Genomic DNA, 12500 nt, shown 5'->3' with positions numbered 1-12500 from the left:
TCTCAAAAATTAAAGGACACATTGATTGTTATAGTCCTAAATACATTATGTCTGGTGGTGGTCATGACTAGAATGCTTGTGATCATGAACCACAATAACCTGAGTTCATATACTATCACAAGCACTTCATTTTTGCTTATTTAGCTCAACAAATGAAAGAATACGGTAATCCCTTGACTATTGCAGGCGTTATGTTCCAAAACTCCCCACAGTAGGTGAAAATCCGTGAAGTAGAAACAGTATTGTACTATATATTTTTTTTATTATTTTTATAATTTGTATATATTTTATTATAAATGCAAAACAACACCACACACTCACCTCCCGAGTTTCATTTTCCATACAGTATGTGCAATTCTCTGTTTGCTCATCTGCAGTACACTATATATTTTCTTTTAATATATTTTAATTAATGTTATACAGTGCAGTATGTACTGTATTTCTATTTATTAATTTATAGGCATAAAAATGCTTATTTTACCACAGAAATAATTAAAATCTAAAAAAATATAAATATCTATCAGCCATAGAAACCCGCGATATGCCGAGGATTCTGCAGTATAAATTTACATATATTAGGCAGAAAAATCCACGCTTTACCAAGGGCATAATAGGCGAACCGTGATGTGGCAAGTGACTATTGTATATCCTTTCTGGGTAGAGTGATTTATGACATAGACCAGGGGTTCTCAAACTGTGGTCCGCGGACCACAGGGGGTCCGTGGACAGCAAATACTTTTTATGGGCAATTTGATTTTATATATGGTTTTTAATTGAAATCTTTTAATTGGCAATAAACCTATTTGTTAAATACTGTTAAATAAATAAATGTAAAAATATGAATTATTTTAAGCAAATATTTATATATAAATTTCATAAGCGTTTATAAGGGTTATAAGGTAAAGCCTGAAATATAAAGGTGTCCGCAAATCAATAAGTTTGAAAACCCCTGACATAGACTACCTTCCCGTACAATTGAACTTTTGTCTCTTGCTTAACCTTATGGAAATTTGAACAAAGTGTTAATCTTCTGAACTTCTTCAAAACATTCTGTTCATAAGAATGTTTTACTTGTTTCAGTCATGAGACTGCGGCCATACTGGGGCACCGCCTTGAGGAATTTTAGTCGAATGAATCAACCCAAGTACTTGTTTTTTTTTTTAAAGCCTGGTAGTTATTCTGTCAGTCTCTCTTGCCAAACTGCTAAGTTATGTGGACATAAACACACCAGCATCTGTTGTCAAGCATGATGGTGGGGGGACAAATACACACATACAATAGGCTTCTTTCAGTTTCCATCTCCCAAATCCACTAACAAGGTTTTGGTTGGCCCAAGGCTACAGTAGAAGACACATGGTGCCGTACAGTGGAACTGAACCTGGAACCATGTGGTTGGGAAGCAAACTTCTTACCACACAGCCACATTTTCCCCATTTGTTTCCCTCACATGGCTACATTCTTTTATTTATTTGTTTCTCAAATCTTTCTTTGATAGTTTATGTACCTACATGTTTTTGATTTCTAGATTACACCAGCCATCTGAGTTTACAATCTGTTGACAAAAGAGACCTTTAAAATTCTGTGTTGATTTGAGAGACCTTTTAAATCACAATGCCAAGGGTTCCAACATAATTATTGAACTGCTGCAACATGTTGCTTCTAGGCTATTGATTCTCACTTGTTTCACTATTTTACTGTCTTTGCAATGATAGATATATTTTTGAAGAACACTTGTCAACCATTTGGCATTTTATGTGGTTTGTAGGAACATTTGTTTGTGTAGTTTATTTAATATATGGCATGGCTGTATAGTTTAATAGTTTGCTTCCCAACCACATAATTTCAGGTTCAGCCCCACCGCATGAAACATTGAGCAAGTGTCTTCTACTATTGCCTCAGGCCAACCAAAGCCTTGTGAGTGGATTTGGTTTGTGTGTGTGTGTGTGTGTTTGTGTCTACATGTTTTGACAACATGTGGTAGTTGCTGATGAGTTTTTCACTGTCATACAAGCAGTGTCATATTGGGTTGGCAAGAAATTCATTTCGTTTGTCGTAAATTATAATTTTTTTGAGTGACTTTTGTCAATGTTATGATTTTTTCCTTTTGACATTTGATAGCCATTACTTTTAGCTTACTTTAGAAGCAAATTGTGCATAATTTTGTTTACAGTTGTTAGTTCAATGTCAATTTTAACATGGAGTGTAAAAACAAAACATTTTCGCCATAATTTGCTGTTTCATTTCCATAAAGGCAAGAAAGCTGCTGAGACTCAGGAAGAGATATGTGAAGTTTATGGTGTTAATTGCTTAACAGAACATACATGTCAGAAATGGTTTAAGAAATTCCATTCTGGAAATTTTTCACTCAATGATGACCAACGTTCTGGTCAACTTACTGAAGTTGATGATGACCAAATCAAAGCCATGATTGAATCTGATAGTCATATAACTGTGCGTGAAATTACAGATAGGTTATATGTGTCACAAACAACAATTGAAAATCGCTTAAAATGTCTTGTACTTGTTAAGAAGCTCGATATTTGGGTTCCACATAAATTGAAAGAGATTCACTTAACACAACGAATCAATATTTGCGATATACATCTCAAACGCAATAAAATTTACCTTTTTTTAAAAATGAATCATCACTGGTAATGGAAAGTGGATTGTCTACAAAAGCATCAGTTGAAAACGATCTTAGTCCAAGCGTAATGAACGAGCACAAACCACATCGAAAGCTGAATTGCATCCAAAAAAGGTCATGCTGTCAATTTGATGGGATTATAAAGGTGTTGTGTATTTTGGATTGCTTTGATTTGGTCATCATCAACTTCAGTAGGTTGACCAGAACATTGGTCATCATTGCATGAAAAATCTCCAGAACCATAAACTTCACATATCTCTTTGTGAGCCTCAGCAGCTTTCTTGCCTTTATGGAAATAAAAAAAGCAATATATAGTGAAAATGTTTGTTTTTACACTCCATGTTAAAATCGACACTGAACAAACAACCAATGAAACTGGAGGAAGCAATCAGCGAAAAACAGCCAGAATTGAAAAATCGTAAAGGAATGGTGTTCCACCATGACAACACTAGACCACACACGTCTTTGCTAACTCGTGAAAAATTATTGGAGCATGTTTGGAAAGTGATGTCACATCCACCATATAGCCCTGACCTTGCACCATCAGGTTACCATTTATTTTGAAGTTTGCAAAATTCTTTGAATGGTAAAACTTTCAATAATGATGATGACCTGCAGTCGCACTTGCTTCAGTTTTTTTATGATAAGGATCAGAAGTTCTATGAGTGCGGAATCATGAAGTTGCCAGAAAGATGGCAAAAGGTCATCAAACAAAATGGAAAATATATAATTGATTAAAGTCCATTCTTTGTGTGAAAAAATGACTTTTATTTCACACTAAAAAACTGAAATTACTTTCTTGCCAACCCAATGTTTCCAATATTCTGTGAGACCATGTCTGGTCATGAGAGATATTATTGTGCTTAGAAACCAATGAGGGCTGGTGACAGAGAGGACATCCAGCTGGAGAGACTCTGCCTCAACATATTCCATCTGGCCCATTTAAGCATGGAAATCTAGATGTTAAACAACGATGATGATGATGAAGATTGGGAGCACTGAAATTAAGGAGGATTTATGATGGCAGTTCCATCATCATCATCATCATCATCATCATCATCATTTAATATCCACTTTTCCATGCTTGCTTGGACTGGTCAGAAATTGTTGAGGTGGATTTTCAATGGTTGGATGCGCTTCCTGTCACCTAGCAAGGTAATGTACCTTGTGAAGAGACATTAGATCTATCACATGCAGTCAAGTACACTGTAATACACACACATACAATAGGCTTCTGTTAGATTTCAAATCCACTCCCAAGGCTTGTTTTGGTCATCCTGAAAGTATAATAGAAGACACTTGCCCAAGGTACCACTCAGTAGGATTGAATTGGAGGTTATACAGGTGAGAAGCAAACTTCTTAGCAGACAACCATGCCTATGCTTATTATTTCTTTGGAAAAAAAAGCAAAAAAAAAAGCAAATGTAATAGTTAAGGCTCAGAAAAGGAAGTTGGGTAAAAAAAAAAAAAAAGAGAGGAATAGTTGGAGAAAACATTTTGTAGATATTTTCTGTGAAGATAATATGTATAAAAATGTGAAAAATGTGAATTATGATGCATGGCTTGAACTATAGTGACTATCTCCACATTAATTTGTTTCAAAATTCTCTCAAATTTGACCAGTTATATTCAGAAACATCAATAAAATTGCAATTAAGTTTAATTTACTTTAAATATGAAGATTATGATCTTTCTTTTTTCTTTCTTTTTTTTTCATATAAAGTCATAAAAATTTTGCTCCAGATTTGTTTGTTAATAAACATTAAAAAAATGCTAAGAATTATCTAGAAAAATTTCTGAGAAATATCAACACCATTAAAATAAATTAGAACTGAAGAACTGAAAAAAAACTTAAGCTTAATGTTAGGAGGACTTCTTATTTGAGAAATGTGTAACTAGGTACATTCTAGATTGCTTTAGTAACTCCTGTTTCTCTTGATCTGTTAAAGTTGCTGTTTTAAGAACTTATTCCCTTATTATTTCCAACCATTTGTTTGCACATTCTCTGCATTATCCTACACTAAAAGGTTACTCATACTATTGAAAAAAGAAAAAGCTGTACTGTTTCTTTGTCATCGGTATGTTGCCAGATTATAACTTGGCAGTGGGGTGGAAAGAATTGGCAGGAAGCTCAGGCAGATTTATTGCTTTACTACCACACTTTATTGCTGATAAATATGTATGTATGTGTTATGCATAGAAACACAATAAACCAGCTTAGCTTCATGTGGAATTTACAGTTGGTAGTGAAGTTTGGGATAAGTTTCAGAAATTGGATAAGTTGACAGCCTAATTAAAACTACAAATGCATCATATCTTGTCAAAATAAATTTTACTTATTTCATTTTCCTTCTTTTAATATACTTTTAAGTTTCTACAATAACAGAATCTTACATCTCATACTGCAATAAGACAATTTCTATATGGTTACTTGACCTGTAGAAATAGCTAAATCTTGCTCAAATTGCAGTCTACTGTTTTAAAAAATGGAAAAGCATCTGTAGATGAAATATATTATTTTAGGGGGTTGGGAAGACAGAAAGAAAAGGGATAGTCACAGCTCTGCTTATTCAAGGCTGATCTAAGATTAAACAACAGCAAATGAATTTATGTTGCTCTGTTTACTTTCATCAAATTGTCAATATTTTCCTTTTTGGTTATAAAACCAAACGTTTGGTGGTTTATTCCTTTAACTGCTTTCTGACATTGGACTGTGAACTTGCTGGGACAATCCTTCAAGGCTTTTTTAGTAGATCATTAGCAGCTCCCATACTTATTTCAGTTGCATTATCTCATAGCTTTGAGATTTCAATAATGTGGTTGTTTATTTTTAGAATGACATTGTAGGATAGGTGTGAGAGTTTGAACATAAACCAGGTAGAATATTCAGGTCAAATATGGCCAGTTTAAATGTTAAAGGGTTATTATATCTTTCTTTCTATCTATCTATCTATCTATCTATCTATCTATCTATCTATTTATCTATCACCATTTGTCTATGTTACCATTACAACACAGGTATCTTACTATTAAGTTTGTTGTGTCAAACTCATAAACATGAGCACACACACACACATTTCTGTCTACCAAATTCCATTCACAATATATTGCTTGACCTGAGTATTTTTCTTGTCCATTCCATCCAACCATTGTTAGTCTATTACTAGATGAAGGCTCAGCATACCATTGCCCCTACTTACTTTTACTGATTGCAGGCCTATCTGTCCAAGCTGGTCAAGTGTGGTTGAACAGAATGCTTCCTTGATCAGAGATCAATTAGCCCAGATCATCAGCACCTTATAGTGAAAAAAAATAAAAAAAATACCAATTAGACTTGGAGGTTGGATTTACTGCAGCACCTCAAAAATTTCAAGTTCAAAACCTCTTAGAAATGTAACCCCTGATCAATTGTGTTATCCAAGAAAAATTATTATATTCCAATCATTGAGTGCCAGTTCTTTTAAAACTGGTTCTCAACCTGAGTCCATATGACCCCTAAGGGTCCATATATAATTTTTGGGGGTCCATACAAACAAAATAATAAATTGGGGATCTATGGTAGTATTTTAAGGGTCTGTTAGTAAATTTTGCTGTAGATGTGTTTATTACAAGAAACAACTTAGTTTGTTTCTCTAACATTTTCCATGGGTCAGTTTACACAAGTGAATGTGTGAAAAGCAAAAAAAAGTAATTTTGAAAGAAGTATTTAATAAAACTAGTTTTAAACATCAAATGGTTATAGGGGTTCACTAGAGTAAAATGGGAATCAAAGGGGTCATTAGATAAAAAAATGGTTGAGAACTACTGTTTTAAAACATCATTGGTGTCACTGGGGGTATGTTTGCATTGTCTTAGAGACAATCATCTAGGGTCATAGACTGGTGGAACTGTTTGAGTGTTGGGGAGAACTGCTTTGTGGTATCTGTTTGAGATGTTTCGGATGCTGACAGTAATGGCTGTGACAACATTTGTGCGAGACTGCATTGGCCTAAATTGGCAGCTTTTCTCACGGTCAATCATCAGTGGTATGGAGAGAGAGAGTGGGGAGGCTTGCATATATACATAGGCAGCTGCTAGTCTTCCTTGAAAAATCTTGCCCAGGCTTGTACATACATGTGCAGAGGAATAGTCAGTTTTGACTGATGAAGGCACTAGATCATCATCACCAGCAGTAGCTTTCCATTCCTGCCATACAAGCATTAGGTTAGATGGGCTCAAAATACATCTCTCTTGAGTCTCAGGCATACATCATCTTCATCATGATACTCTTATATCATTGAAGATTACTATCTTTCTTTCAACTAGTATGATGGATTACAATTTATTTACTTATTTTGTGTTTTCTTTTGTTGTTGTTGTTGTTGCTTGTTTTGCTTCCTTATTTTCCTCCCATGTTCTGTATTTGTTTCTTTGTATTGCAAATCTAGTTAGTTTATTATACAAAGTGCAGCAGTACAGACCTCCTTAATCAGAAGTGCTGTTTATATTGTTTACTGGAGAAGAGCAGGGCAGGTGGGGGTTGGCAATATCAAGCAACAACAACAGCAAAAAAAAAAAAAAAAAAAAAAAAAAAAAACAATGTAAAAATAATAAATCAATATAAAAAATAAACAGACATAAACAGATTTGATAAAATGGAAAAAAGAACAACAAAAAACTACCATATGAAGAAGGGTCAAGTTTTGTGATGTGATATTGATTTATTTCATTGATAACTGATTTCCGTCAGTTGTTGTTGTGATGGTAATTATTATTATTATTATTATTATTATTATTATTATTATTGTGTTTTGCTTGGATGTCAAGCATTCTGATGATGTTCAGATAATGTTGCTGATAACCTTTTGAAAGTTTATTTCTTAAAAGCAACTGCAAAATACCAGTTCTTTTATTTATTTTTTTTTGTTTTGTTTTACATTAAAAAATTTTTTTTTCTATTAATATTTTCCTTTTATCTTTCATTGTGTGTATGTATGAATGAATAAGTGTGTGTGTGTGTAAGTTGATGTTTGTACACGTTTTCTGAATTGTGCTTGGGATATAAGTAAAAGGTTAAGGCATATATTTTAATGTGGCTTTGTAAGCCCATCGTCATCACCACCTTGTCCATCTTATCACCACCACCACTATCATCATCATCATTACCACCACTACCACCACCATCATCATCATCACCACCACCACCACCATCATCACTTCTGCATGTAGTATCATTACCTCCATAATCATTATCATTATTATCGTCATTGTCGTCATTATCAAAACCATTTGTTATTTGTTGCACAGAAAGAGTTTAATAGACTCAAAACAGTATTTCCATAAACCTTTCCTAATTTGTTTTAAATACTATTTGAGGAAGTTGATGGATAGTGTGTTCACACACACACACACACATACACATCAAAATAAGACAGCCTCATGTAAATGTGAGCACGTACATGCCCCTATTTCTATGGTAGTGCACACATGTGTTTCTTTCATATCCATGAATCTTATGATAGCAGAATTGGATGATTATTTTTGTTTTTTGTTGCAAAACAAAGTTTTACAACTGGAGTCTCATCCTACTACAAAACGCTCATTATCAAATAAGATATGAACCTGCTTTTACCTGCCAGGTAAACTATGCAAGCAGAGTTGGCACCTTGGGCAAGTATCTTCTACTATAGCCTCAGATCAACCAAAGCTTCGTGAGTGGATTTGGTTGACAGAAACTGAAAGAAGCTTGTCATATATATATATATATATATATATATATATATATATATGTGTGTGTGTGTGTGTGTGTGTGTGTTTGTTTGTTTGTCCCCAACCACCGCTGGACAACTGGTGTTGGTGTGTTTACACCCCTGTAACTCAGCAGTTTGGCAAAAGAGACCAATAGAATAAGTACCTAGCTTAAAGACAAAAGTTCTGAGGTCAATTCGTTCAACTAAAATTTCTTCAATGTGGTGCCCCAGCATGGCCATAGTCTAATGACTGAGACAAGTAAAAGGTGTGTGTGTGTGGTCACTTCAACCATGTAACCACGCACGTGCTTTTCTTAGACTTTCTTCTTTCTCTGGACCTTTCCTCTCTTCTCTTTCTGATGCTCAAAGCATTATACACCCTCTCTTTTTTTCCATCTTATACTGAGCATCAAGCTAATACATTCCATGTATACATCTTTCTGACTATTGTTGTTTTGTTATTTTTAATTTTCGATTTGCCTATATATATATATATATATATATATATATATATATATATATATATATATATAGGCAAATCGAAAATTAAGTCTCTGCTAAAAATTACTATCATTATTATGGTGGCGAGCTAGCAGAATCATTAGCATGCAGGACAAAATGCTTAGTGGCATTTTGTCTGTCTTTACATTCTTATTTCAAATTCCGCCAAGGTCAACTTTGCCCATCATCCTTTTAGGGTTGACAAAATAAGCACCAGTCGAGCACTGGGGTTGATGTAATTGACTTATCCCCTCCTCCAAAATTGCTGGCCCTGTGCCAAAATTTGAAATCATCATCATCATTATTACTATTATTATTATTATTATTATTATTATTATTATTATTATTATTATTATTTATGGTTTCCTTTCATTATGACTTTATTTCCGCTGACTTAGTACTGGGCGTGGAGGCGCATTGGCCCAGTGGTTAGAGCAGCGGACTCTCGGTCATAGGATCGCGGTTTCGATTCCCAGACTGGGCGTTGTGAGTGTTTATTGAGCAAAAACACCTAAAGCTCCACAAGGCCCCGGCAGGGGATGGTGACGAACCCTGCTGTACTCTTCCACCACAACTTTCTCTCACTCTTACTTCCTGTTTCTGTTGTGCCTGTAATCCAAAGGGTCAGCCTTGTCACACTGTGTCACGCTGAATATCCCCGAGAACTGCGTTAAGGGTACACATGTCTGTGGAGTGCTCAGCCACTTGCATGCTAATTTCACAAGCAGGCTGTTCCGTTGATCGGATCAACTAGAACCCTCGATGTCGTAAGCGACGGAGTGCCAACGACAAGTACTGGGCATCCTCTGGAGTAGCAGGGGTAGCAAGAGCACTTTTGTTTTGCTATGCATGCTAAAATTATCACCACATTTATTCCATTTTAGATGGAGAGTGCTTTCTGTAGCATATGGGCTGTACACATCAAGGTTATCTTTTGTAGTTTACGGAGATTGGAGTTACCAGGGAGATGCTTAATATACTTCTCAGCTTCCTTCTTTATCATTCCTAATGCACCAATTACTACTAGTATTATCGAAGTACTAAGTTTCAACATTTTTGTGATTTCAATTTGCAGATCTTCATAATGAGAAAGCTTTTCATACTCCTTTCTTGAGACATTTTGATCTTGTGGGACAGACATATCTATTAACAGACAAGTTCCTCTGTTGTAGTCTTTGATTACAATGTCTGATTGATTGGAGTGGATTTTTCTGTCTATTTGTATTGGGAAGTTCCATAGGATGGTGACGCTCTCGCTACTTACTGCATCCTCTATTATAATAATAATAATAATAATAATTATTATTATTATTATTACTCAGTAGTTTTATTTTTATAATGTGCTTTCACTTCACTACCGAGCGCAGCTCTGTGTGCCTTGGGTATGTGCTGTGGTTTGCTGTGATGCTCTTATGGTTACTGTATTGAAAGTGTTTTGCATAGGATGTGTGCAGTACCCAGTAGTGAAATTTTCTGTATGTTATCTATATTTGTAAGTCCTGGTGTTTTTGTTATGTATTTGTCTGAATATTTTTTTTATTATACCTAAGGCACCTACTATGATAGGAATTGTTTCTGTTTTTAGATTCCACATTCGAGTTACCTCTATTTCCAGGTCTTTGTATTTTGAAAGTTTTTCCATTTCTTTTAGGGAAACACTTTCAAAATACAAAGACCTGGAAATTATTATTATTATTATTATTATTATCATCATTATGATGATGTTAAAAATTACTACTACTACTTTTTTGAAGCACATTTATTGTCTGTTTCTCTCAGTTTTGCTATTTCTTTTTCTCTTTTCAGATTACTGGATATTTTTGATTGTTGCCGACAACCGCTATAGACAGGACATTTAACTGGTGACCTGATAACTTCTGTCTTCCAAAGGAGATAAAAAAAATTTAAGGCCAGAGACTGAAGCCGCCTACTGCTGGAATGGAAAGGCCTTCCAGCAAAGGGCATACTTTAGCCTTAGATGGGCCTTTAACAAAGACAAACACTAGTAAAAATGAAGCTCTTGAAGAGAATGGTGAAGTAGTGACTAGTGAAGGGAATCTAGCTTATACTAACACCATACCCCCAATGACAGATGACATCTACACAATGAACCGGCCTGCTTATGAGCTGCAAGAATGTAGTCGAACTGTGAGGGTGCATGATAATCATCTTTCATTAATTGGTCATCACATTATGGAAAGTCGTCCCACTTTTAATGGAAACCTTCAAGATCGGAATCATCGATCAATGACACCAGATACTCATCACCAACCCTCTGGACATCAGTTGTTAGATAACCATTCTACTTACAATGATGGGGTGCAGGACCGTAGCCACCACTCTCTTACTGATAATGCTCAACACCACCAGTACCTAGGTCCTGTTCGTGCTACATATGAATCAGGTTCCGATCAGGTGCATTCAGTTAACAGTGACAGCCATCAAGTATTGACTAGCCGGCCTAATTATGAAACGCTTGTAGACAGAAGACACTCTCTGCCATCAGATAACCATAATCAGAAAATGATGGACCTTGATGAAGAATCAAATAAAGCTCTTTTACTGAATGCTAAGCAATATTCACTCACATCTAGCCTTATTGATCCTCAGATGATTAAATATGAATATCAAGATTTGTCAGGAAAGGGGTCAAACCAGAATGACAATTTAATATATAAAGATGCCTTTGTTGGAGCCTATGATAAGATGTTGTCACGCTCTTTAGAAAGTCAGGTACTGAATCAAAATGGCATAGTGGATTCTATCTCCAATGAATTGTTCTCCTATCCAAAAGACTCGCGTATGTCACCAGAAGAGGTGGCGTTATCAAATAAAATGTTGGTGTCATCACCTTCCATGATGGCGAGACAGGGACATAATGTTGGAATTGGAGATGCAGATGGAAGTAAATTGACAGTTTATCCAGATGAAAATTTAGGTAGAATGGATACTGCTATAAAAATGTGAGTCCTGCTTTTATATTTTTATTATTGTGCTTTGACTTGCTTTAACAAAATTGTTTCCTAACTTTTATAGTAGGCATCACTATGAATTTTTGAAAATATGTAAATCTAACTTCCACTCTACCTTTCCTTGGAGAGCATCCAAAGAAACATTTGTGAAACTTGGATGAATATTTTAGGAAATATGACAATTGGAATGGTCAGCAAATTGGTTGAAATCTTGCCCAATTAAGTCTAAGTGAATAATTAACCATATTTGTGATGTCATATCTTTGAAACTGAGGTGATAATCATACACAAATTAATAGTGTCCATAGCAGTTGCCTGTGTTTTTTTTGTTTGTTTTTTTTGTGTTGCTGGTTCTTGAAAACGAAATTTTTGTTTCAGCAATTTTAAAAAATATTTACGTGAAACCTATTTTTTTTGCATGTAACAACCAGCTGATTTCACAGGGTTTTCAGACCTTATTAAATCTCAAAGTTCAAGCCAGAAGGGGCACATTTGTAGTAGGTACAGAACTAAATAAATCACGAGATTTTGGAACAAGACACCATTTCAATAAAATTTTAATGGACTTTTAAAAGTGGCTATTAATGGTAGAGTTTTGGATCAGGATGCTCACATAAGTTGGATTTTCTCCATTTTGATGAGGATTTTTCTAAT

General features: G+C 34.9%; 1 protein-coding gene across 1 annotated transcript in view; it reads left to right on the top strand.

Moving 5' to 3' along the window:
• The window catches only part of LOC106878243 (nuclear hormone receptor family member nhr-48), a 329560-nt gene that overhangs the window by 135705 nt on the left and 181355 nt on the right, over positions 1–12500 (top strand). Inside the window, exon 3 of the mRNA XM_052966399.1 lies at positions 10681–11837. Within this exon, the coding sequence (XP_052822359.1) occupies positions 10813–11837 (1025 nt within the window). The 5' untranslated portion in view covers positions 10681–10812. The remainder of the gene's footprint in view (positions 1–10680; positions 11838–12500) is intronic.

The sequence above is a fragment of the Octopus bimaculoides genome, chromosome 3 (assembly GCF_001194135.2).
Source record: "Octopus bimaculoides isolate UCB-OBI-ISO-001 chromosome 3, ASM119413v2, whole genome shotgun sequence".
NCBI classification, from domain to species: Eukaryota; Metazoa; Mollusca; class Cephalopoda; order Octopoda; family Octopodidae; genus Octopus; species Octopus bimaculoides.
The sequence above is the reverse complement of the archived record's forward strand: the minus strand, read 5'-3'. Positions and strand labels throughout refer to the sequence as shown.